Genomic DNA, 26,500 nt, shown 5'->3' on the forward strand with positions numbered 1-26,500 from the left:
GCAAGGAACAGTCACAGTTAGGTTGAAGACTTAACACAATTTAGAAAGAAACATGGTTAACTACGTAACCACCCCAAAGAAGTCTACCTTCCTATAGTTTTGTTTTCTCAAATTGAGCAAATTTTGAGCAGAATTGCATTATCTACTGTGAGTTTTAGCAAGCATGTAGTGAGATAACTTTAGGAAAAGTTAAAAAAAAAGGGAAAAAAAAAAAAAAGCCTTTAATAGGCATGCATGCAAGGTTAGTGTCTTCTCTGCTTTCTATAGATAGAAAAAAAAAAAAAAAATCCGAATTCTTTTACAACCCAAGGCCAGCTGGAGTGACAGAATCAAAAGCTTCCGCTCCAAGGAGGCCCGAGGACAGAAAAGACCAGTGGATCCCAGCATCCTACTGCAGCCAGACAGCCATGACAGCAGAAAGAACCAGGCAGTGAAGGAGAGGAGGATACAAGTGATTGGTTGGCTGAGAGGCAATGGAGGCTGGTGACTTACGGAGGTCCTGTTCCCTCAGAACCGGACATTCTGGACCCAAACTGGAAGGTAAGAGAACCCTGGGTTTGAATGGGTCAATCTCTCAGTCATGCATGGGTTACACTTTGTAACAACACTGCTGGTTAGTCTGGTGCAAAAGGAACATACTGTACTGTGATTAAAAAAACAAAAACAAAAAACAAACTGAAAACTGTAACTGAAATGATGTATGGAAAACAGAAGTACACATTTCATGCTCAACATGCCATATTCTGTATGTTCCTCCTTTAAAGTCTGCACTAATGGTCTGCAGCTTCCCTCTAGTTGGACATAAGTTAGATAGTCAAATGCAATGAAATAAACAGCCAAATGTCCTTAAGTTTGTTAAAACGTGCATTTTCTCTGCTACCCCGAGTGCAACTCAAACACAAGCTTAAAAAAATTAAAAAGTAAACAGGCAGGCGGAGTTCAAAGAGTCACAACACTGTACATATACACACCAGCATCACCACCACACACACGATTTTCAGTGACACAGAGCAATACAGGTGCTATGAGTGTTACTGGGAAAAGGGGAGCAGGGGTGGATGGGAAATCGCATGCTTTGGACACAGCTGTGGCTTGGAATTACTCATGTGAAGATGTCAATTTTGAGAACAGAAATCACTTTAAAAAGGTGTTTGGTTCAGACTCAGAGCCATAACTTCAAAAATGAAAAATAAAAAAATACAGAACTAAACGTGTCATGTCACTGACAGAACAGATTTCTCGTCAGACCAGACTGTTTATTAATATATAGAGATATGTTTTATTCAGAATACCTTTGTAAAAAGTCACCATACATTCAAGGTCAATTTTCAGTATCACATTTTTGTTTTCCCTCCACAGCATGCATAAGATAAACACTTCAACTAATCAGTAATTTTCTCATTGGTCTGGAAATATTTTGTTTATACAAGGACATATATTTTTTTTTTTAAAGAAAAGACCAAAAACTACATAGCCACTCAGGGAATACAATCATAATAACACTGAGAGCTGCAAACGCCGTGGTTGTATGGAAACCTAAAACTAATTCACAGCTGTTATTGTGGATACTCAACAAACAAACAAACAAAAAAAAAAAAAAAAAAAGAAAAAAAAAAAGAGAGACCTTCACTGTAGCTTTAGAGGAAAAGACCAAAAATGAAGGATACCACAGTGAGGCATTTTATTTTTGACTGGCATTTCTGGCAGTAACTTCAGTCAAGAATGGCAAAAAAAGATTTCTGCAGGTGGACAGTTTGATAAAAATTTATGAAAACTTTTTTTTTTGCAATGATATACAGTGCAATTGGGCGGATTGACGGAGACAGTTTAATTGTATATAGATAGATATATATATTTATATACTGTATATTATTGAAGCTTATCTTGGAATTTAGCTTCATTTGCACATAAAGTATGTTTTATTTAAAAAAAAAAAAAAAAAAAAAAGAAGCAAAGTAAGGCAAATATGACACACACCCTCTGGACGGAAAAATCAAGTCTAGCACTGACACAAGGAAGCACAGCGCGACCTACAGAATCTCTCAGAACAGGAACATAGTAATCTGCTGCACAGCCTTACTTTGAACAAAGCTTTGAGCATGTGTGTGTTGGGTGGGAACTTGATAATACTGGGCCCACGTGTGCTTTAAAAGGCCATTCAGCCAGTGGCTTTAGTACGACGACATTTAAGTCTTTTGGCACTTGTACAGTACATGAACATGTCTTTTAGTTTGACAAAATGACACAACCATGTACATGCATGAAAGACAAGCAGTAGCAAAGGCAGTCTCTTGAGAGATCAGTCCATGATGCTGGACTGTGATCAGAGTATTCAGAGTCCATATCGCTGCATGCCGAGCAGGTAGGCCCCGCTCTGGCTCTCTCGCTCAATGCAATCCTCCACCCACCAACCGCTACTGTCCACACCGACACCACCAGCAGCAGCACCCAGTGGACGAAGGAGGAGGGACCCGGGGAGGAAGAGAGGACAGAAAGGAGGGATGAAACTGGCCTCTTCCACTTGGAGAAGGGGTGTGTGTGGAGGCAGAGGAGGAGGAGGAGGAGAGGTGGAGATAAGTGGACAGGAGGGAGGCTAAGAGGAGGGGGAAAGATGGGGAGGAAGAGGCCCCTGTGCTATCCGGAGCTGTCTGTGTCTGTCTGTAAGTCTGTTCTCACACAGTCGAAATCAATTTGCCATCAGGACTGTCACTGTGGAACAAAGAGAGAAGGAAGCTTGCCAGGTCGGACACACTCAGAGAGAAATGGAGAAAGACAAGACAGGCACAAGAAGGCAGGGCGGAGTTTAGGAGATGCGTAGGCGGGGTCAGAAAATCCACTTTAGCCCCACCTACGTCTACAACTCCAAACACGCCTGCCGTGATCAGGAAGATTGGACTTCCAATTTCCTCATCAACACTGTTTTTTTTTTTTTTTTATCCAAATGTTACCAGGTCAGACTTTGTCATTCACACAGTTTTAATTAAACGGCTGACGATGAAGAATAAAAAGCAGAAAACCTACAAGTTTCTGTTGATGAGAAAATCATCAAGTCATCTCCGTAGCTAGAAGGATGCAGTTGTTAGATTAGTCTGTTAGGGTGAATACACCCTTCAGGACAGGTTGTTTCAAAAATACTGATACAGAGAAAAACACATTAAGAGCAGACAAGTGTATGTAAAACAGCTTGGCAGCGGCGCTCAAAGGCCCTGGCTGACAAGCAGTGATGACTGAGATGAAGTCAGCGTGATGTGTACCGTCACAACATGTACAGTAAACCACCAAACACCAGTACAAGTGCACATACACACACACTCCAGACCATTTAACACCTTCACAAACTCTCACTCACAAACGCACACACACATATACACGTATATACACGTGTACACAAGCATGTTCTCCCTGATTGGACAGAAACAGGCACAGCGTAACGTCTAGCCTATCCTCGTATAACCCTGGCCACTCACTGTCGTCTTGATAGGATTACAGTTAAAATACAAGGCTAAAAAGCACTCCTAAAGTATACTAATAAGATACTGACCCTGCTAGACTGCATTCATTACTTTAAAGTGCTAATAAAAACAGATAGGTAGCAAGAGCAAAGAGGAAAGGACAAAGAGGACACAGTAAAAAAAAAATATTCAAAGAAAAAAAAAAATCAAGCATGCATCAGATGAAGTGGGGGTTTTAACATTAGGGGAAAATCTACTTTACTGCTTGAACTTATCCTTAAAATGCTCTAAAGACATTCAGCCAAGGCCAAAAAATGCCAACTAGACTCAAGTTAGAGCTTCTTATATATTATTATTTTGTGTATCTTGAAATTTTGGATATAACAGATATATAACATTAAAAAACAGAAGACAAAATAAGAAATTAATCCATAATAAAAGTAATTCTTAAATGTGTCCCCTCTTCTTAAATAACAAAAGTCTGTAAACACTAAAAGCAATACATGATCACAGTCCCAGTTCCATATTATAAACCAGTGGTAACAAATCTCATAATATTACTGTCTTTTTGCTGTAATGCTCTTTTTGCAGTTGATAAAGAAATTAAAGGTAGAGTAGGAGATCCTGGAAAAACAGTTTGAGCGAAGCTACATTTGGAAAATATTCAATTCAAAAGTCCAAACCCCTTTATTCAGACTTCCCTCTGAAGCCACGCCTCCAGAGTACTGGAATGCGCACTGCTTCTTCCTGAGGGTTAATGAGTGCGGCGCAGCATTAATTGCCCGCTCACCTGCCCGTTAGCCCCACCCCCCTTGGGCTTTTCACTTGTTATTTTAATACGTGTTCTAAGTAATCTCGGGCTAGTAAGAACAGCTGATTGCAGTAAGACTGATGTCAGGCTAGCAGCCCAAAACTGTAATCTGTGCATTTCACTATTAAGGTTGTCGGCAGAACAGCCTCAATTCATACCTATTTGGCTAATGTAACATTTTCTAGTGATTTATGTTAGTGACAAAAAAAAGAACTTTACATCCTAATATAGCTAATATAGCTAGCCAAGCTCTGGCTCTAGCTTCGTTTCCTGTACAGTTGCTCCAAACCTCCGAGAACGCACGATTCTTGCACGAGGAGGGGTATGCGCAGAGGGGGGAGGGACAAATGGCAGTTGAGTTTGATAGACATATCACCATTCAGTCATTTTGATCAGCTGGTTAACCCTGTAAAGCCTGAACCATTAAGTAATTAACAGAAAATTCCAGTTCTTTGAAACCGGAGCCTTTATTGGTCCCTCTGAACAACCCCCCAATTTCTTTTTCAAATAATAATAATAATAATAATAATAATAATAATCATCATCATCATCATCATAATAATGGATTAGATTTCTATAGTGCTTTTTTGGGCACTCAAAGTGCTTTACATTATTGACCCATTATTCATTTGCAAATTCATTCGGAAATATCAGTTTCTATGTATGATTTCCAATTTTTGCATTTTTTTGGTGTAAATCATGTATTTTCTTATATTTAATTCACTGACCATGTTGATGTCCATTAACCCTATAAAGCCTGAACCATTAAATCATTGACAGAAAATTCCAGTTCTTGAAAGCGGAGCCTTTATTAGTCCTTCTGAACAACCCCCAATTTTTTTTTTTTCAGATATCAATTTCTGTGTTTGAGTTTCAATTTTGTATCATATTAGATACATTGGGTCTCAATGCTCAAATATTATTATTTTTGAACAAACAAAAACATAATGTAACCCAAACATGTCTAACAAATGTATAATTCCTTTTCAAAATTGTCAAAGTTCTGCCTCCTTCCTCATTAATGACAGTCTTGAAGTGTCATTGGAAAGACCTGTAGTGAACAAATTCCTCCCCCTGGTGGATTATCCAAGTATTGCATGTATCTAATTGTATACATCAGGTTTTTCAAGAAAAAAAATAGCACACTGATCATGCTGAGGACTTCAAAACTCATGTATCAAATATGATACGTTCGGCATTATAGGGTTTAAAACGATTGGAGTGGCGTTTTTTCAGTCCCTTTCCTTAGTCACAGGTGGATGAAATTGGTTTTATTTTGTGTTTGAGCATTATAGAATTGGTTGCATCAGGGTGTGAAGGTGATTTAAGCAATAGAGTAAAAATGCCTCCAGGAAAACATCTCCTCCCTACCTTTAGCTTAGAAACAGATGTCAGTTCTATTACAGCCGCATGCATCAATTGTTATTCTCAAAATTAAGAGCATTTTTGGACTGCGTTTCATTTGGTCGCTCTTTTTTCTTTACCTACATCTGAATATGTTGAATTTCAAGGAGACAGAAGTGAGATTAGCTGTTGTAGGTGCTACAACACTTTGTATCTCCAGTTACATGCCATTTATCTTGATGACAGGCTATCACATCTTCTTGTAATAGCTCCCCTGTTCATTTTGAGCTCTCCATCTCAAACAGGTCAGATGGCAGCACCCTGTCGTATCAATTGTATTACTAAGGAGGCAGAACAGTGAAGGCACTTACCTTGTGGCAAAGCGACCGTCATAATCCTCAATAGCGGGCTGAAAAAGATCAAAAATGAAATGTTCACTTTACAGGGGTGGTTGTTCTTTATCCAAATTAAAATTCCAGACTTTCTCAAAACAGCTATTTTTTCCCCCCAAGACCTTGACTTTTGAGCCAGATCAGGCAAAAGTGAATATCAATGTCAAAAATTAAAGTTTCTCCTATCATTTCTCAAATAGGCTATTTTTTTTAGCTTAAGAACCCTATTTTATGGAACTGTTCACAAAATTACAGTATCACTTGTAGAAAAAAAGATATAACTGATTATGTACAGTTGCGGAAAAAATTCTTAGTCCATCAAAAGTCATCAGAAACAATGGTTATGCAATCAAGTACTAACTCCTGCGTGTATCATGTGACTAAAACAGACAGGAAAGAAAACATGTAATGCCTAAAAACACTGTTTTTGTCAGTACAATGACATAGTACTGATATAAGAACGAAGTGATTTTGGTTATTATCAAGAAAACATGGAAAATGGCTAGATATCAGCTCTGAAATTAAACTACTATGAGCTATTTTTGTTGTTATCATTATATTTGTCCAAATAAATATACCTTTAGTTGTATCAGGCATTAAAATGAACAAGGAATTGAAGAAAACAAGTGGTGATCTAATAATTTTTCCACGACTGTATGTTTAAATGGAGATAAGTCACTTAGAAAAATGTTAAATCTAGAGAAAAATTCATTTGGGAATTTTCACAAAAGTAGCACCGAGTCTTTATAGGTTAAAATGAAATTGTCCTTTTTAAGTGGTGTTGCTACTGTTTTATAAAGTTGAAAAAAAAAAAAAAAATCTGAAAATTACACAAAGGCCTCTAATATCAAGCAATTAAGTTATTGCCAAATGTCTTTTGTTCATCTCACTAAACATACAGACTGCATTTTACAGTAATAATGTTTTACTGACAGAAAAAAATTTCAAAACACATGCAAATCATAAAAGTGCATGGATATCACACAAACAAGTTTCACTAGAATCATTCCAGTACCGACCGGTTAGGGAACTCATCTTAGGCTTTTTATATGTTTCCTCATGTGTTTCTTATCTGACATGATTATGTGCCTTTGAACATACTCTAAAATTCAACTATGAGAGAAACTTTTTTCCAAAACTTTCATGCTCCCTCCTTTATGCGTGTCTGCTTTGTGTTGAATTGGCTGCTACAGTCACTTCCAACACTAGGGGGCAGCAGAACCTGAGTGAAAACCTTCCTCTCGTTACTGCAGGATTACTCATATCCAATTATGCAACTTAAAACCAAACCAGATGGGACCGCAATTTAGCTGAGTAAGTGTAACAAGTGTAAAAATGTAGCTGTTCACAGATACTACACATGTTGAATTGTTCATACCTGTGTGCCAAAGCCTGCCATGCTGTATGGGCGTGGGCGGGTCTGCGCTAGGCTCTGTGCCAGGAGTCGGGCAGTCAGGCCATAGTCAGGTGTAGGCAGTGATGCATCACTCTCCAACAAGTTCCCTGTGCTGCTACTCTTCCCATGGTGCAGACTGACAACATAATACAATGAAGACCTCAGACTCACTTAGAGTCACTTGGGCTCAATAATATAATATAATATAATATAATATAATAGAATAGAATAGAATAGAATAGAATAGAATAGAATGTCTTTATTGTCATTGTACAGGTACGATGAAATTAAAAAAAAAGTGCACCCACCTACGTACCATTTGATTTCAAAACCATATATTTGGGATAAATTTCTCCAGAGGTTAAAAACATAAACAAATAACGGCTAAAATTTGCTTAGAGGTCTCATTTCTGTCTTTGTGCAGAAGAAATCGATATAAGTGAATCCCCAAAGGAACTTTGTGTTGGTAAATGCAAGTTCTGCAAATTTACAGGATTTCAGTTCTGTTACAACATGTTGATGGTCATATGAACTATGTTTTCAGCTCAAAAATGTCCAATTTCATCACAATTAATGCTATATTTTCATGTCACAAATGGCCAAGTTATATTTGAACTGAATTTACCTGAAAAACAAATATTCTATTCTTTTAGATTCCCCAGTATTTCTTACAAGATTCTATCCTACATATCGCATGTTTTATTTTTACAGGTTGCAATATGGAGTATGGTGATGATCCATCCTGCTTATGTTACGCCAATACATACATGAAGAATGTCACGTCACTTTTTAAATTAACAGTTTTCTAATAATAAGCATTTTTATAAAGAAATAACAATTCTATATTGTTATTTACTCTTTAGTATGATGATAAACTATACAATAAATAATTCTGATACTAGTTTTTGCACAGGGATCATTTGTGGAAATGGTGACATGGCTGCCGAGCATCAGTATGATGGGATCCACAACAACCATGTCACATCTGTCCACTGCCACATTTTGTGTTTTTGTGTCAGCTGTTATTGTTTTAGATCCACAATACTAACATTTATGAATAAGAGGAGAATTAGCAATAGTAAGTATATAAGTTTATTACTAATAAAGTACTGGTACTGACCAGAGCATCATGGGTAATGTCACATCCGTCCACCAGCAAAAGTTTTCACATACACGTGCTATTCCAAATCCAATATTTCTGAAAATATAGCTTCCTCTATCAAATAATATCAGTAGTCTGTGCACAAATGTATTAGCATTATTTCAACACAGTTCTATGCATTTCTTGCAACTTTTTTTTTTTTTTTTCCACAAAAATGGCCACTCATTTGACCCCGTAAGTAAATTTTGGCCGATACTTATTCAGCATATTACTAGCTGCAGGAAAAAAGGCAATAACTAAACGATTGATGACACAAGAAGAACCGACAATAAATAATTGGATAGACATAACCATGGGAATTTGTAGGATGGAAAGAATAACCTTTGCTGTAAATTTGAAAATTAATGTTTTGTGCAACACTGGGAGGGATGGGTGAGATATGTGAAGCCTCTGAGATCTGATTTTGCTGAGATGAATGCATGAATATGAACCCAAAAATCCTCTGAAGGAAATATGTTTTTGTGTTTTTATTTATCTTTATTTATACATTGATTCTTTACTGTGAGATCCTGTATGCCAGGACCATGAAGAGCTGCTGTAAATGTTTTTTTTTTTCTTTTTTTTTTTTTTAAACACCCACTCTCTGGATGTGTATAGTTTGTGTAATTGTTTGTTTTTTCAATGTGTGAAAAAAATCTAAATTCTTTCAATAAAAAGAGAATTAAAAAAAAAAAAAAATTGCACCAGTCCTAGGTGCCATGGAAAAGTATGAAAATGTATATAAGAGTATAAAAACTGAAATGTAAAAGAAAAACCCTGAAGGCATAAATATAAAAAAACAGTATGAAAAATAGAAAATATGAAAGAAAAACCCTGAATAAAAGAAAAACCCTGACCCTTTTTTATGCTGTTTTTTTTTTTTTTTTAGATATTTATGCCGTCAGGGTTTTTCTTTTACATTTTAGTTTTTATAATTTTTTATATACATTATTTATACATTTTTATGACACCTGGGACAATTGCACTTTTTTAATTTTGTCATACCTGTACAATGACAATAAAGACATTCTGTTCTATTCTACTCAATAAGCTTTAACACTTGATGGTAAATAACCGCTGCGTACTTGACTTTGAGCTTCTCGCCGTCACTTTCAGGCAGCACACGTGTGTAGGAGAACGGGAACCAGCCTCGCCTGAGAAGAGTGAACAACTCCGTCAACTTAGCACAAATATTTATCCAGTGTCACAGTACAGTTTCAGGCCAAACACAATACATGAACTCGTGACTTACATCTTGTTCTTCTCGTTTTCCCCATAGTGCCAGCCGTCACGGGCTTCAGGCACTAGCAGGGTAATGACGTCTCCCTCAGAGAAGCTGAGCAGGGTGCTGTTGTCCCCTGCGGCATGGGAGAAGATGGCCTGGACACGGGAGCGCCCGTTCTTTTCCAGACCTGCTGCCATAGAACTAGACCTGGGCAGGGTCCGTGTCTCCCCTGTGGAGTTTAGAGTAGAATAGAATAGATTATAATAGAAAAGAACAGATAAGAAAAGAATAGAAAAGACAAGAAAATAATAGAACAAAAATAGAATAGAAAAGAACAAAACAATAGAATAAAAAAGAATAGAAAAGACAAGAAAAGAATATAATAGAACAGAATAGAACAGAACAGAGTAGAATAGAACAGAATAGAAAAGAAAAGAAAAAAATATAATAGAAAAGAACAGAATAGAATAGAAAAGAAAAGAATATAATAGAACAGAATAGAATAGAATAGAATAGAACAGAATACAGAAGAATATAATAGAACAAAACAGAATAGAATAAAAAAGAATATATTATAGAATATATTATAATAGAAAAGAACAGAATCGAACAGAATACAATAAAAAAGACAAGAAAAGAATATAATAGAACAAAATAGAATAGTAAAGAAGAGAATAGAATATAACAGAATAGAATAGACAAGAAAATAATAGAACAAAATAGAATAGAAAAGAACAAAACAACAGAATAGAAAAGAATAGAAAAGACAAGAAAAGAATATAATAGAACAGAATAGAATAGAAAAGAATAGAAAAAAATAATATAACAGAACAGAATAGATAAGAATAGAATAGAAAAGAAAATATATAATAGAAAAGAACAGAATAGAATAGAATAGAATAGGACTTTATTTTCACTGTTACAGAAGCAATGAAAATCAGTTTCGTTGCAGGCCAGACCAGTAAAATAATAGCATAATAGCCGATAAATAATGACAACTGCAAATTTTCTCTTTATTTTAGTGCAAAAAACCCCCAAAACAAAACATTAAATAATGAAAATATTTACATTTACAAAAAATCCAAATAAAAAGATGTGAATAACCTGAAAAAACTAAAATTTCTTAAGAAAAATAAATGCAATTTTAACAATATTATGCCTCAACTTACCATTTCTACATGTGCATTATGGCTCTACAAAGGCACAAAACATTTAGTAAGAGGCAGAATATTGTTAAAATGACACTTCATTTTCTTTAAAGATGTCTCGGTTGTTCATATTTGTTCAGATTATTCACATTTTATTGTTAAAGCATAGTTTGTTTATGTTTAATGTTTTTGCACTAAAACAGATAGAAAAAAAAATGGAGTTGTCATTAATTACACTGGTCAACAAAAAATTTATTTTTTAAGTTTTTTGAGCTGATTTAGGATAATTTTGGTGTGCTGAATCCAAAAATCACATTAATTTTGCTCAATCAGGTCAACTTTCTGAATTATGCTACATATTGGCTTTTTAACATTTTTGCTTACATTTATGGGCATTTTCACATATGATACAAAATTCTTTCATATTTCTTGCAATAAACGAGTTCTAAAGATTTTACTTTGGCCAATTTATGATTTTTTTTTTTAATATTACAGGTGAATGAAATGGCTTCGACTAGAAGATCTTGCAAAAATAAGCCTGACGTATTCTGCTACATTTGCGGTGAATACATAATAAATAATAAATACATCCTGTTAGAAAAGGATTTTTTTTCTCTTAAAACCTATTTTGGGTGAGAACTATATAAAAAAAATCAACTGATAAAGTCACAAAAATGTAATCAATTTTGTGAGAAGATCAAATTTTTCAAAATCAAATTAGCAAAAAAACCTGACCTGATTGAGAAAAACAGATGTCATTTTTGGATTTAGCGGTGCAAAATGGTCCTAATTCAGTTGAAAAATCCTAGACAACTTGCAAAAACATTTTTTTGTAACCCAGTGTTATAGGCATTATGTAATATCATGTTTTTCACATTAAACAAGAAGAAAATTTGGAGTCATTACTCATAGGTTATTATGCCATTATTCTGGATTGGACCCTTTGACAGGCCAGTTTTGGTGAAAATATAGCACAAATTGTACCAAAGAAATAGTGGTAATATACAAACAAGAGGAAATATTAAAATATACCAAAAGCAAACTCTATAATATAGACGAAAGACATATGTACAACATAAAGTGGGCATTTACAGGTAATATAGGAAATATACAAGGAAAAATTAAAAACAAGGTGCGTGGTTTGTGATAATTGCACTGACGTAGGGTGAGTATTGTAATGTTTACTAAACTAAAAGTGGTGGTTATTCAGTCAGTGGGAGGGAGGGGGGGTTACATTCAACTGAAAAGTGAGTCAGAAAAGTGAAAAATAGGTGTGAAAGTAACAGGAGTGTTTGGGAATACACGTGTTTAGGTGCAGTCATTATGCACACAGACAAACTAATTTACATTATAAGCTCTGAATGTGCTTTGTAGAGCAAGAGTGGGTTACAATCCACAGGAGATTTTATATAGGTCGGCCAAAAAAAAAAAAAAAAGCTTCTGTATTTGAAGTATTTCAAAACAAAGGCGTGTGGTTTTGATAGAATGTTTAGAAAATTCAGATAATTGCACATTTAACTGGCACTTGCAAACAGAACCCAGTACATGTCAAATATTCTGTTCTTCACCTGAATGCATTTATTTAGTCTCATTTATAAAACATTAAAAAATATGTGTTTGTTTCATTAACATGTGCATATGATGATATTTTTCAACAAAGCTTTATCTCTTCAAAATGACTATTACCCATTGAAGTTAAAGTGGTGTTGAAAGAGGAGTAAAAATCCCCAGGTGTGGTCTTTTATGCATGAAGATAAAGCTGAGGAGTCTCATTTTAAAGAAGTGGGTCCCTGGGAGTAATAATAATAATAATAATAATAATAAAAAAAAGTTTAGGAAACACTGGTTGAGATAAAAATTAATTAAGCCATCTAGGTCAGTATTTATCAGCAGATGTTACAGTTTTAAAGCCATTCATCTAGATAATGCCTGTTCTGAACTGGGTCATGATAGTTAGTCACATATAATAAGTGGGTCCCTAGAAAAAACAGGCATGGACACAGTGGTCATTTAGTAACAGTCACATATTGTTCGCCTCACAGCATAATTAAATAAACTCATATTTTTGGCCAAATTATGACATCTGTGTAACTTTACTCTCTTAACACTGCTGCTTCATTTTATGCAGAAATCACAATTTGGTGAAAAAATATGAGGCAATTATGGTATGACGCTAATAATATCAAAACTCCTGAGTCATTATTATATTACATGACAATATATTTTGTTCCTAAGAGGATATCACCACTATTTTTTTTTTTTTTTCTTTTTGACAGTAGTGCTGCCTTCATGTGCCATCAGGAAGATCCTTTCCACTTCTGAATTCGAAATTACAGTGTGTTGTGTTCAAGTGCTTTTATTTTTGTAGTGAAATGAAAAATGGCTGACAAAATTTATCGTAACCTGCAACTTGGGTGAAATAATTTTTGGGCGTGTTAATTCATCTGCTACAGCATTTTTTCATTCATTCATTCAATCATCTTCTGAACTTTATCCTGTATATATTTCTATGCATATATGTCTCAGAGAGAATATACATATAACTGATATATACATGAAACTGGGTTTATTTTGGTATGTGGCATTTTCCCAGCTTTTTAGACTCAATAATAAAAGAGAAATTTAGACATATTACCCCCCGGGATGTACCCAATGATGACCTCAGATAAATTAAAAAAATATATATATACTCTCACTCTGAGCCATCCAAAAATTGATGAATTTTAATAACATATTGGGGCCAAAAATAGGATCAAAACTGGGACATGAAAATCTACCTACGTGTCAGCGCATTTGATCAGAAAATATGGCTATAAATGGTCTTATATACTGCTATAAATAAAGACACTGTGTTAAATTTGTCGATCCTAGTGGTTTTTCAAATCCAGACATGTGAGTTTTTCATGAATCTCAGTCTCATTCAAGGTTTCACTGGTGTCATATGCAGAACCTGCCCATTTAAAACACAAATATATATATTGAGTGATTTTGCAACAGCGGTCATTTTTGTGAAACACTCTGCCTTGCGCAATTACTTGGATTCCCAAAATGTACCTGTGAGAGAATAAAAAGACATTCCAAAAATAGTAACGCGTAATTTTCATGTCTTTTTTTTACCGTGTTACATGCAGATTTTTGTATTAAAAATATTATGAAAAAAATATACAAAAATGTGTTTTATCTGAAAAATAGTTTCTCTTTTATCTCAGTAAATATTTATTTTTAAAACAGACCCAAAGTGCTTCCAAACTTGCTTCACAACATTAGTCTACATCTGGTTTGAATTTTTAGATCCCGTGTCCTGTTTTTAGGAACCAGTTTCATAGAAGCACCCATATAGAGATGAACAACCAATCACTCTCACATTCACACCTATGGGCAATTTAGCTTTAGTGTACATTAGCTAATTAACCTATTAATGCATGTCTTTGGAAGCTGGAGTACCTGGACAGAACCCAAACACATGAGGAGAACATGAAAACTCCACTTTTTTACTATAAATGTGCAAAATAATCAGCGAACAGGAGCAGAATGTTAATAAAAGCAGTGTTTATCATTCGCGATTAATCCCTCCATGCCATGTTGGAAAGTTCAAAGGTCATTTTCACCTCTGCAGCTCGTGTATTAAATTTTTTCCCAGTTCCCCAGTGGAAAATACAACATGAGGGGGCATTCATTTGTCTTTTCATGGGTCGTTCCACGTTGATGGAACGTTCTACCGAGCACTACGAGAACTGAGGCATCCCTGCCTATCTTCAAGAAGCTCCTGAAGACCCAGCTCTTCCGAGAGCACCTCCTGTCCTAGCACTGTCAGACATTCCATTTTAAATATTTTAATAAGGTTTTTCCCAGGATTATCGCAGATTTTCCCACGATTATCTCTGGACCTGCTGCGGTGGTCCTGCCTCTCTCCTGCCTTCATCATCCTCACTCACCTATCCTCAACTGCCTCCATGTGTCTTCCCCTACTCCCCCCTTCTCCCCCAGTCTCTATCTCTATTGCTCTCTCTTTTTCTCCTCCTTTACCCTCTCTCTTTAACCCCAGCTGGTCAAGGCAGACGTCCATCCTCCAGGAGTCTGGGTCTGCTCCAGGTTTCTGCTCTTAAAGGGAAGTTTTTCCTCACCACTGTCACCAGTCACAAGTGTTTGCTCCTGGAGGATTCTGTTGGGTTTCTGTAAAGTGACTTAGAGTCTGGTTTTGACCAACTCTATGTATAAAATGTCAAGAGATAACTTTTTTTTTGTGATCTGGCACTATATAAATAAAATTTTGATTGATTGAGTGATTTAATTGGTTTTCCCCTGTAAGTCGCTTTGGAAAAAAGCGTCTGCCAAATGCGTAAACATAAACATAAACATAAATTGGCTTAGAGTCTGGTTTTGACCAACTCTAAACATAAAGTGTCATGAGATAACTTTTTTGTTGTGATCTGGTGCTATATAAATAAAATTTGATTGATTGAGTGATTTGATTGGATTTCCCCTGTAAGTCGCTTTGGAAAAAAGCATCTGCCAAATGCATAAACATAAACATAAACATGTGCAATTTTTGAGCTAATAAGTAGTGTTTATCATAATTCCCACAGCACTTGAAGGCAGCATAAGGAGCGGGCTGATATCTTACCCACGGGGTTCTTGCTCTTGGCGGGGGCAGGCCTGCGGACAGGGAGGGTGTTGGAGTACACATCGCTGACCTGTCTCTGGGGCTGGGCCTGGGACTGACCCTGCGCCTGGGCCTGAGGAGACGAAGGCCTGACTTGGGACACGGACATGTTCCCTCCGTCCGTCCAGTATTCCTCCCCGTGGACCCCTGTTGTCCCGTTGACCATGGACATACCGTCAGGGCCCATCAGCCTCTGAGATAAACGAAGGATGGAATCAATTAGGCATCATCCAAATAACTTCAGCTGAAAATATGTCAGAATTAATGACGAGCGTTAACAGAATTCAAGAGGTTTTCTTCATTCAGATACGTGTTTACTTGGGGGAGATAAGTCTAAGGAGAGTTTGTTTAAATTTAGTCTGTCAGCTGCTGCTCAGCATGAAATGAAGAACTAAACAGCTCATTAACTCGAGTGCCATCCCTAAGAGAAGCAGCAGAGATATTTCTTTGATTTGCTTTTTTACAATGGGCAAATGTGGATGTCATTAGTACAGAACGCCTTCGAACTTCTCAGCGGTACTACTAAACTAAAAAGTAAAGTGACTGAGTTTTATATTAGTTTGAAATTCAAGAGAAGCACAAAAAAATCCTTTATATTTCCTTCCACTTTAACACATAAAGACCCAGTGCTACTGTTGTGTCAGTTATCAAATTAATTTTTCTCTCTATTTAACCTTTCCTAAGTGTTTTATCACCATTTGTCATAATATTATCCCTCCATTTCGCATTTTTTCAGTGAAAATCAGGTATTTTCTTATATTTATCATGCACTTTAATCATCATGCTCAGATTACATTTGAGGGTTATTATACCAAAAATAGAGAAAACTGAAGAAAAAGTGGCTTTTTCAGTAAAATCTATCATCAACTGAACATAAACCCAGTGTCTCCATCCACTGTCATTGATCCAACTCCATGGGTTTTACTGGTGAATCAATGTTGTAGAAGATGACAGTGTTTCCATGGTAATTATGGAGCCTCTGAACATCCAAATGGGTCATATCTGATGACCATGAAAAGATGAAAAACTATTTTACATCAATTATTTACATGGATTGATAGGATTAGTGGATCAACAGGAACTAAACGTTTTAGATCAGTAGATGATTTTGGTCCCTGGTGTTTATTTAGGTCTTTAACCCATAAAGACCCAAATAAACACCATCTACCAAAATCATGGTGGATGGACACACTTGGTTTATATTCAGTTAATGTTAGATTTTACTGAAAAATTCACTGTTTCTTCAGTTTTCTCTGTTCTTGACAAAATAACTTTTGAATTTACTCTAAGCTTTAATTAACATCTACATGATCACATGATTTACACTGAAAAAACTCAAACTAAAGATGATCATTTTATAATAAATCGTGATAAATTACTTAAGAGAGGTTAATATAGAGAAAAAAACACTGGGTCCTTATGGGTTAAGTTACAATGCAACATTCAGACTGTGTGCAAAATAACAAAGTACACACATCACAACACAGCATTACTACCTGAACACTAAACCAAACTAGAAAAGCACTCGGAGAGCGCAGACCTCCATCTAGACAGACCTGACCCCCCCCCGATCACCACTAAAATGTAATCCTTTGTTCCTTGTGCCAGTATCAACATTTCCTGAAAATAAATCCATAACTTTTTGAGTTATCTTGCTAACAGACGAACAAACAGACAAACGCACAAAGCAAAGTGATCACAATACCTCCTGGTGGAGGTAATGACAGACTCACCGCTGGGTGTCCCAGGCCACTACCCATGAACACAGCCAGCTCTGGGGGCACAGGGAGAGGCTGGGCCCCTGGGATGGGGTCTGAGATAACCAGGTTGGATTTGGAGGAATGCAGAGGGCTGGTGCCCCCCAGGGCGGCAGAGCCCATCTGCTGGGCCAGGAGCATGGCCCTCTCCGGCAGCTTGTTGGGGTCCGAGCAGGCCTGCTGCCATACGGGGATCTTCTGTGTCAGAAGGTCCTTACCCTGAGATAGAAAGAGAATATAAGAGAATACTAGAAGCACTCGGAGAGCGCAGACCTCCACCAAGGCAGATCAGTGACCCCCCACCCCCCCGCCCACCCCTGATCACCACCAAAATTTAATCATTTGTTCCTTGTGCCAGTATCAACATTTCCTGAAATTTTCATCCAAATCCGTCCATAACTTTTTGAGTTATCTTGCACACGGACAGACAGACAGACACACAGACAGACAAACAAACAAACAAACCAACGCCGACAAAAACATAACCTCGTTGGTGGAGGTAATAACATAACAGAACATAACAGAACAGAACAGAACAGAACAGAACAGAATAGAATAGAATACAACAGAACAAAATAGAATACAACAGAACAGAATACAACAGAATAGAATAGAATACAACAGAACAGAACAGAATAGAATAGAACGGAACAAAATAGAATAGAACAGAACAAAATAGAATACAACAGAACAGAATACAACAGAATAGAATAGAATAGAATAGAATAGAATACAACAGAACAGAATACAACAGAATAGAATAGAATACAACAGAACAGAACAGAATAGAATAGAACAGAACAAAATAGAATAGAACAGAACAAAATAGAATACAACAGAACAGAATACAACAGAATAGAATACAACAGAATAGAATAGAATAGAATACAACAGAAAAGAACAGAACAGAACAGAATAGAATAGAATAGAATAGAATAGAATAGAATAGAATAGAATAGAATAGAATAGAATAGAATAGAAGCAGACCCAAGGGACCTTAGTAGATGGGGACATGCTAATGTTTCAGTCTGCATGTGGACAAGGCTAAGACAATATTGACAAGTATAAGTCAATAATATTAGGCTCAACGGTAATTTTAAAGTGACTTACACAGAAGAGAACGAAAACAAGTTTGATTAAATACATAAAATATTGTTGCAATTAATTTACAACTGAAAACTCACATTTTAAGCATTTTTTAAAAACTTGCAAACACCCTGACACACCAGATACATAAGAAAAAAAAACAAAAACAAAACAGGCATTAAAATTCTGCAACTACAATGTGCCATGAAGAAAAAAAAAAAACATTTGAGGATTTTCTTTGCTAAACCTTTCACATCCTGTACATTCTGATGAAAAAAGTAGCCCTTAAAGGTTTTTTCCTCCCTGTGTATCCTTGACCAGTGGCCTTTCTCAGCTATGATAATGTGGTGCGTGGGTGAGGCAGGGGAACGGCAGCACACGACCGAGCTGCCCACCTGAGCATCTCGCACAGCTATGAAATAGATTTTTAATGGAGGGACAGACATTCACACAGTTGTAAATGCAGACATGTTAAAAGCGCAGATAATGGTGTCCCTTTTTATGCATCCATTTCCAGCTCGGTTCATCTCCCTCTCTAACACAAACACACACGTATTCTCCTCCCAGACAAACATACACAAGGAACCCACTGGGAGAGGGTTCTTCAGTTTGCTGAAGGTGAACTCTTCCCACGCACACCCCCATCCTGATTAATGACTAGACTCCATGTTGAAAAAAGAAGTGGCGGTACACTCTACACACACACACACACACACACACACACACACACACACACACACACACACACACACACACACACACACACAAAAACAGTCCTTCTCTAGCCACGTCTCGAGGCTGGCAGTTCACACCCACCAGTAATCCCATGAGACGAATGTACTCCATTACCCAAGACTATCAAATTCGTGGTTTTCGATAGCACACGCAGACACAAACACACACAGACACACACACACAATAACAAGCGCGTCTATTAAAGAAGTCCAAAAAAAGACACCAAACAAGACTTCATTGCTTTTAATGGTATGATATAGGAGGATTCAAAGGTTCTCCGCTTCAAATGTCAGCAGCTATTTGAAAATAACAAGGAGGTATTAGGAAATTCTCCAGTGACTGCGGTTGTAAACAATGTGGGGGAGAGTCATTCTGCAACTCCAGCCTTGTACAGTGCTTTGAGCTTTGGTTTGAGCCAAAACGCTGCACTAGATTCCGCATATTGATGTCTTTTTTTTTTTTTTTTTTTTTACACTGCAATTTCTTTGTGCAGCTAAATGAGCCAGGCTGTTCCCACTCTAAAAGGTGGCCAGACACTCAAAGGTGCAATGATGGATTACAGCTTCAGATACAGCTGTCATCTGGGGTATTGTCTACAGTCTTAATGAATTTTTAAAATGAAGAGGCCCCCATGAGCGGTCAAAGCTAATGCGACTTTGAATTATATATCTCCTCGTATGCTCTTTTTGCCGAACAATCGCACACAGCAGATAAGTTTAAAAGAAAACGGAGGTGACAGATGGAGAGTAGTCGGCTACAATCAACAGGATGACTCAATGGGAATGAGGTATGTTTTAAAAAAATTAGATCTACACAAACAGGGTGCACACAAAGGCTCTTTATTATTTTATTAATTATTTATTTATTGTCTCCTGGGTCAGTGAAATACACAATGGTCTCATCTTTCCCCTTTTATATAAGGTTTTTATGCACTTTTATATATATATATATATATATATATATATATATATATATATATATATATATATATATATATATATATGTATGTATAAAATTATAGATATACATGGCTTTTTTTTAAATATCTTTTTTCTATCTTATGTCTTTTTATATATATACAGGGTGGGGAAGCAAAATTTACAATATTTTGAGGCAGGGATTGAAAGACAGTGTATGACCAATTAGTTTATTGAAAGTCATGAGAATTTATTTGCCACAAGAAAATTGACATAATAGAAAATGTTTTTATTCTATGTGTCCTCCTTCTTTCTCAATAACTGCCTTCACACGCTTCCTGAAACTTGCGCAAGTGTTCCTCAAATATTCGGGTGACAACTTCTCCCATTCTTCTTTAATAGTATCTTCCAGACTTTCTGGTAATAGTTTTGCTCATAGTCATTCTCTTCTTTACATTATAAACAGTCTTTATGGACACTCCAACTATTGTTGAAATCTCCTTTGGTGTGACGAGTGCATTCAGCAAATCACACACTCTTTGACGTTTGCTTTCCTGATTACTCATATGGGCAAAAGTTTGTGAAAAGGTATGGATAATAGTGTTAGGTATGATTATGACATCAATATATGTTTGGTTTCAAAACAATTGACATAGTGCCTGCTGAGAAAAAACAACTAAATGTTCACTGTAAATTTTGCTTCCCCACCCTGTATATATATATATATATATATATATATATATATATATTTTTTTTTTTTATGTATCTTTTATCTGACTCTGAATGACCACACAAGAGTTCTTATGTGTATATGCACAAATGGCAAATAAACTTTCGAATCTTGAATCTTTACAGAAAAGTAAACTGGTCATCACTATCTGCTCATCGGTTCAGTCACTGGTATATTTTAATTTACAAAGCGGTTTTGGGGAAACTTCCTTCTTATTTATGCTCAGAGGTGTCAAATAAAGTACAAATACTTTGTTTCCTTAGTTAAGTAGAAATTTTGGTTATCTATACTTTACTAGAGCAAACATGGAAAGAAATTAGAAACAGTTTAGACAACTCTGTATAGATATTTATGGTGTATGTATATATTATATACATGGATACTCAAAGTTGATGTGTGCAGGATAAAAACGCCACTATATCGATATAAAGACCCCTTCTGGTTACAGGTGGGTAATTTAACAATGCTCTAATGTTCATATTTGATGTGTGATGATGTGATTTGTTTAGAAAAAGAAAAAAAAAATGCAAGTCATTAAAAAAAAAAAATTAAAAACAGTTATCCAGATTCTTATCTATCTATCTATCTATCTATCTATCTATCTATCTATCTATCTATCTATCTATCTATCTATCTATCTATCTATCTATCTATCTATCTATCTATCTATCTATCTATCTATCTATCTATCTATCTATCTATCCATCATATAACTAATGGTTCTCCATATAGGGGTGTATTAAATGAGTATTAAAAACCCCTTCTGTATCTCCTTTTCATTTTGTAACAAGTGGTGCCAGGTACAACAAACCCCGCCCCTTGCATGCATTGTAGTTTATTTTGGCATTGATCCAGCTGATGTCATCATGTCTATGCATGTGCTGATGTCAGCATATCAATTGCCTCTATATATGTGCCAAGTTTGAAGTAAATTGCAACAAAACTGATGTTTTTATAGACGTTTGAAATTTTGCTCATTGTAAGTAAGTGGGAATAAAAAATTCATTAAAAATTTTTAACTTGGACCTACTTTTCCCAAAATGTAATGACATCTACTCAGGGTCACTGGCAATCTATAAACCAAATTTGGCATGAATTCAACCAATAGTTTTGCTGCTACAGACATTCGAAATTTCGCTCATTGTAAGTAAATGGGGAAAAAAAGAAGATTTATAAAAATTCCTAAAAAATTTAAACTTTGACCTATTTTTCCCCAAAATGAAAAGAAATCTATTCTGGGTCACAGGCAATCTATGAACCAAATTTGGTATGAATCTAACCGATAGTTTTGCTGCAAGAGTGTTAACAAAGAAACAAACAAACAAACAAACCCAACCAAAAACAATACCCCTCGCCTCCCCTTTGGGGGGCGGGGTAATAATTTCCACAGATTTGTCTTTTCATTTGCTTGTCTAATAAATGGGTTAAATTATAAAGAGATTTTATGGACACCCTGTATTACCCTGAGACATGTTTCAGATGAGTTCTAAGACCAAAAACACATTAACAAACACAAAACTAACACTCATTTGTGTACTATGGACTCAACTGTCGACTGTAAATATATCAATCAATTTATTACAAAATTATTACAACAGTTAAAATCGACAGGTCCTTTACAAGATACATTTTGTAATAGGACACCCCAGAAGCAGTCCTCAGCTTATAAATGGGGGCCCTTAAACATGTGATAAGAGACGCATTTTATATTATAATCTTTAATAAATTAAAATGTTCTACATAACTACAAACATATTTAAAATATTTACCTATCTATCTAATGATGTTTCATTCCATTTCCTTTTCTGAGTCCTATTGTAGTAAGCATATTCCAATATTCTCAGATAATTTAATAGTCAGACATGGGGTTTTCTCCACAAAAATAAAGAGTTTACATGATTTGTGTATCAGCCATGTGGGTTTTAGGGTCAGGCATATTTTTGAAGTAGCTCTGTTTGTTAATGTTTCCTTTTTTGTTTTGGTTCATCAGGCCATATGAGGTTACACTAATCATAGAGCAGCAACAGTTGTTGCTTAAGATGCTTTTTAAATATATTAAAAGAGATTTTTTTTTATAGAGTTTTCAATATCATTCCAGACCTTCGGACCCCTTAATGATCTTTTATTATCTCTACCAGGTTATGTGATCACATCATCTGTCCTGTTGGTCATGTTTCTTGTGCTTATTTTGTTTTTGGTCCAAGGCACACAGCACCCATTTACTTCAAAAAAGACCCATAATTCTACATTCCAGGTTCATTCCTCAGAGCCCAAAGAAGTCGACAACACTTTGCATAAAGCTTCCTTCAGCCGCAGAAATGTTTGAACAGGCATTTCAGTATGTAACTCCATACTGCCATATTCGATAAAAGTTTCTCTTAGTAATCCTGAGTCCGTGTGGATCTATGGGCTACAGAAGAACAACAGCGCTTGGTGCAGTATCGTCTGAGGGATCACAGATCAAAGTGTCACAGATCCCTTTATGCACTGAAATATATTCAGATTCCTTGAAATTATCCTTCTGTTCTGCACCATAGAGTGTGATATAACCAAATCTGTTCTTTGAGTGACATTGTTTTTAAATATTTCAATAATTTTCACACACGTTTATTGACAAACAGGAGATCCTTGTTCATTTTTGCCCCTAAACAACTCCGTCTTTACTAGATGCTGTTGTTGTACCAAATCAGGATTACCATCTGTTTTTACATTATCATATGTTTATGTAATTTTTTTGTCACAACCTTTTCTTGGATGTGTTACAGATCTGAATGTACACTGTATTTATAAATGAAATTAACTCCGCATATTCCATGTTCCTGCGTACTGGTCACAGCTGGAGGGTTCAATTCCTGATTGTTCTGGAGCCTTTCTGTGTTGAATTTCAATCAATCAATCAATCAAAATATTTCTAATTCTATGAATGCTGGCACGTTACTTCTTACCCAGGGACAACAGTTGAAAAATAAGTTTTTGCTAAGACTGGCACATTGACAGATATGTTCATTAATGTGTACTGTCCCTGCTAAATAAACAAATAAACAAATAAATAATAAAGAAGTTGGAGATTGTTGCTTAAACACAAGCTGTAATTAAAAATAAAGCTGTCCTCCAAAGAGGGGTGGTGGTGGTGGGTTTAAGAGAATAAATAAATGAATAAATAAATAAATAAATAAAATTTTATTTATATAGCACCAAATCATAACAAAAGTTACCTCATGACACTTTACATGTAGAGCTGGTTGAAACCACACTCTCAATTAAAAGCACTTACGTACTCTGTTGCCCATAAAGTTGGAATATTTTCATTTTCAGACAAATTCCTCTTTTTATTCCTATTTGTACACATGTAACCACCTTTGACCAGGTAAAATGGTTACATACTGAGTCCTAGTTACACTTTAAATGTCAATAATAAATCACAGTCGCAATCATTTCATGCAAAGAGGTAAAAATATTCAACTTTATGAAGCACAGTGCATATGTTAATTCTCCTGCCAGTGTCCTTGACCATGGCATTGATGAAAAGCTGAGTTGGTTCCCGAGCACCTTTGATGGAAGTTCACTGCTGCTAATATGTGGTAATGCTAATGCTAATACTATGTACTGTGTGTGTATTGTGAGGAGTAAAATGCAGAGACCGAATTTCCCCACATGGATTAAAAAGTGAGTTATTCTTAACCTAAATGTAAACAGATATTTGGATGAGTCTATGAAACTGGTCCCTAAAGACAGGACATGGGGTCTAAAAAATTCCAACCAGATGTAGAAGAATGTTATAAAGAAAGTTTGGAAGCACTTTGGGTCTATTTTAAAAATAAATACTTACTGAGATAAAAGAGAAATTATTTTTCAGATAAAACATTTTTATAGTATTTCATATTGTTTTTAATACAAAAATCTACATGTAACACATAAAAAGGACACGAAAATTGCACACTACTATTTTTTTTTAATTTTTTTAAAATATATTTTTATTCTCTCACAGGTACGTTTTGGGAATCGAACTAATTATGCAAGGCAGAGTGTTTCACAAAATGACCACTGTTGCAAAATCTCTTGTGATTTATTTATGTTTAAATGGGCAGGTTCTGCATGTAACAAGTGTGGACACAATGGGTTACGCACGAAACTTGGAATAACACTGAGATTCATGAAAAACCTGCATGTCTGGATAAGACAAACCACCAGGATTTACAAATTTAACACAGTGTCTTTATTTATAGTGGTATATAAAACCATTTAAAGCCATGTTTGACACCTAGGTAACTTTTCATGTCCCAATTCTGGTCCTATTTCTGGCCCCAATAGTTATTAAAAATGCATTAATTTTGGGACGGCTCAGAGCAGGCGTATAATTTGTTTTTGCATTTATCTGACATCTGTCATCATTAGGGGTGAAATATGTCTACCAAATGTACCAAAATGAACCCAGTTTCATAGAAGCACCAGTTTAAAACACAACATGTAGGGGTTTGCTAATAGATTATGGTGTTATGTGACCATACCTTGCCATGGTAGGCACTGTTGTTCTTCGCCACTGCACACTGACGGTCCACCAGGAAGCAGTACCTGCGACGCTCCTCAGACAAGGCCGTCTTATATCCCTCAGCAATAAAGGTGTCCAGCTCGGTCTGCTTACTGCTGATAGTCTCCACGAACTGAAACGGAACACACAAAGACACATCAGCATGAGTCCAATTTGTAGAAAATAATCCAAACATGCATGCGGTATTTGTTGCTAATTTACAACGCCCCTGGAGTGTACCCGAAAATTAAACGTCTTCTTCAATATTGCAGCTGTAACAGGAATAATTAGGCATAAAACTCCAGAGACGACTCCAAACAAAAATCTGTGCTCATTCTGCGTGTACCAAACAGACCTTTTCGGTACAAACAAATTAGCAAGTAGACCAACGCACAGACGGTCTGACAGAAAAAGGGTCAAAGCAGCTCGCTAACATATAAGCACTTCTTTTTTTTTTTTGCTTTTTTTTTTTTTTTTTTTTATAACATCCCACTCCACATTCACACAATTATACATATTCACACCTGGGAGATGCTCGGTACTGCACAGTCTTGTACTGTGCAGCTGCTACTGGAGCAATTAGGGGTTAAGTGCACCTTGGCTGTAATAGCTGTTCAAGGAGAGAACCGTAGTCAGTAACTTTCTCAGGCCAGATTCTCCCTGCCGAGTGCTACCGAGGAAAGGCAATTATGACTGAAGATAACCCAGTGTGGGGGAGGACCTGCTCACATCCAGCCACTAAACCATTTTACATGTTGGACAATAACAAATAACAGGTGTAACAATGTGCGTAAGAGAGTGAGTAATATCGACAGAAAGAGAAAGAGAAGGAGATCCAGTGCTGCCAGTAAACATACAAAAAATGTAAGTGGGAAATGTCTGAGTGAGTTCACTGACGACACACCGAATAGTCAGTAACGGTGGTGAGAAGCTCCAGGGAGCGTGTTACATCGAAATGGCATTCAGGTGTTTTTGCAAGCGCATGTCAGACACCGATTCTACAAAAAAAAAAAAAAAAAAAAAAAAACAGCAGACTGTGCATGTTAGACACTTGATGGTTGTTGAAAGTTGCAGCCTGTAGTCTCAAAGTAGGTCGACTACATCCACTTACATGGCTTTAATACGGCGGCATCTGCCAATAAACACTGACCTAGATGACTTCAGTTATTTTATCT

The 26,500-nt window shown here is 36.1% G+C and overlaps 1 protein-coding gene across 2 annotated transcripts in view; it reads right to left on the reverse strand.

Moving 5' to 3' along the window:
* The window catches only part of baiap2a (BAR/IMD domain containing adaptor protein 2a), a 197,556-nt gene that overhangs the window by 1,511 nt on the left and 169,545 nt on the right, over positions 1-26,500 (reverse strand). Inside the window, exons 7-14 of one of the 2 annotated variants that reach the window (XM_030141211.1) lie at positions 25,306-25,458; positions 17,306-17,548; positions 15,534-15,765; positions 9,789-9,990; positions 9,622-9,690; positions 7,378-7,531; positions 5,979-6,016; positions 493-533 (exon numbers count right to left, since the gene is read on the reverse strand). In XM_030141211.1, coding sequence (XP_029997071.1) covers positions 493-533; positions 5,979-6,016; positions 7,378-7,531; positions 9,622-9,690; positions 9,789-9,990; positions 15,534-15,765; positions 17,306-17,548; positions 25,306-25,458 — 1,132 coding nt within the window. Of the gene's footprint in view, positions 1-492; positions 534-1,255; positions 2,710-5,978; positions 6,017-7,377; positions 7,532-9,621; positions 9,691-9,788; positions 9,991-15,533; positions 15,766-17,305; positions 17,549-25,305; positions 25,459-26,500 lie in introns of those variants that run through there. The other variant, XM_030141212.1, reaches the window with a different exon arrangement.

This window comes from Sphaeramia orbicularis, chromosome 8 (genome assembly GCF_902148855.1).
Source record: "Sphaeramia orbicularis chromosome 8, fSphaOr1.1, whole genome shotgun sequence".
Classification (NCBI taxonomy): domain Eukaryota; kingdom Metazoa; phylum Chordata; class Actinopteri; order Kurtiformes; family Apogonidae; genus Sphaeramia; species Sphaeramia orbicularis.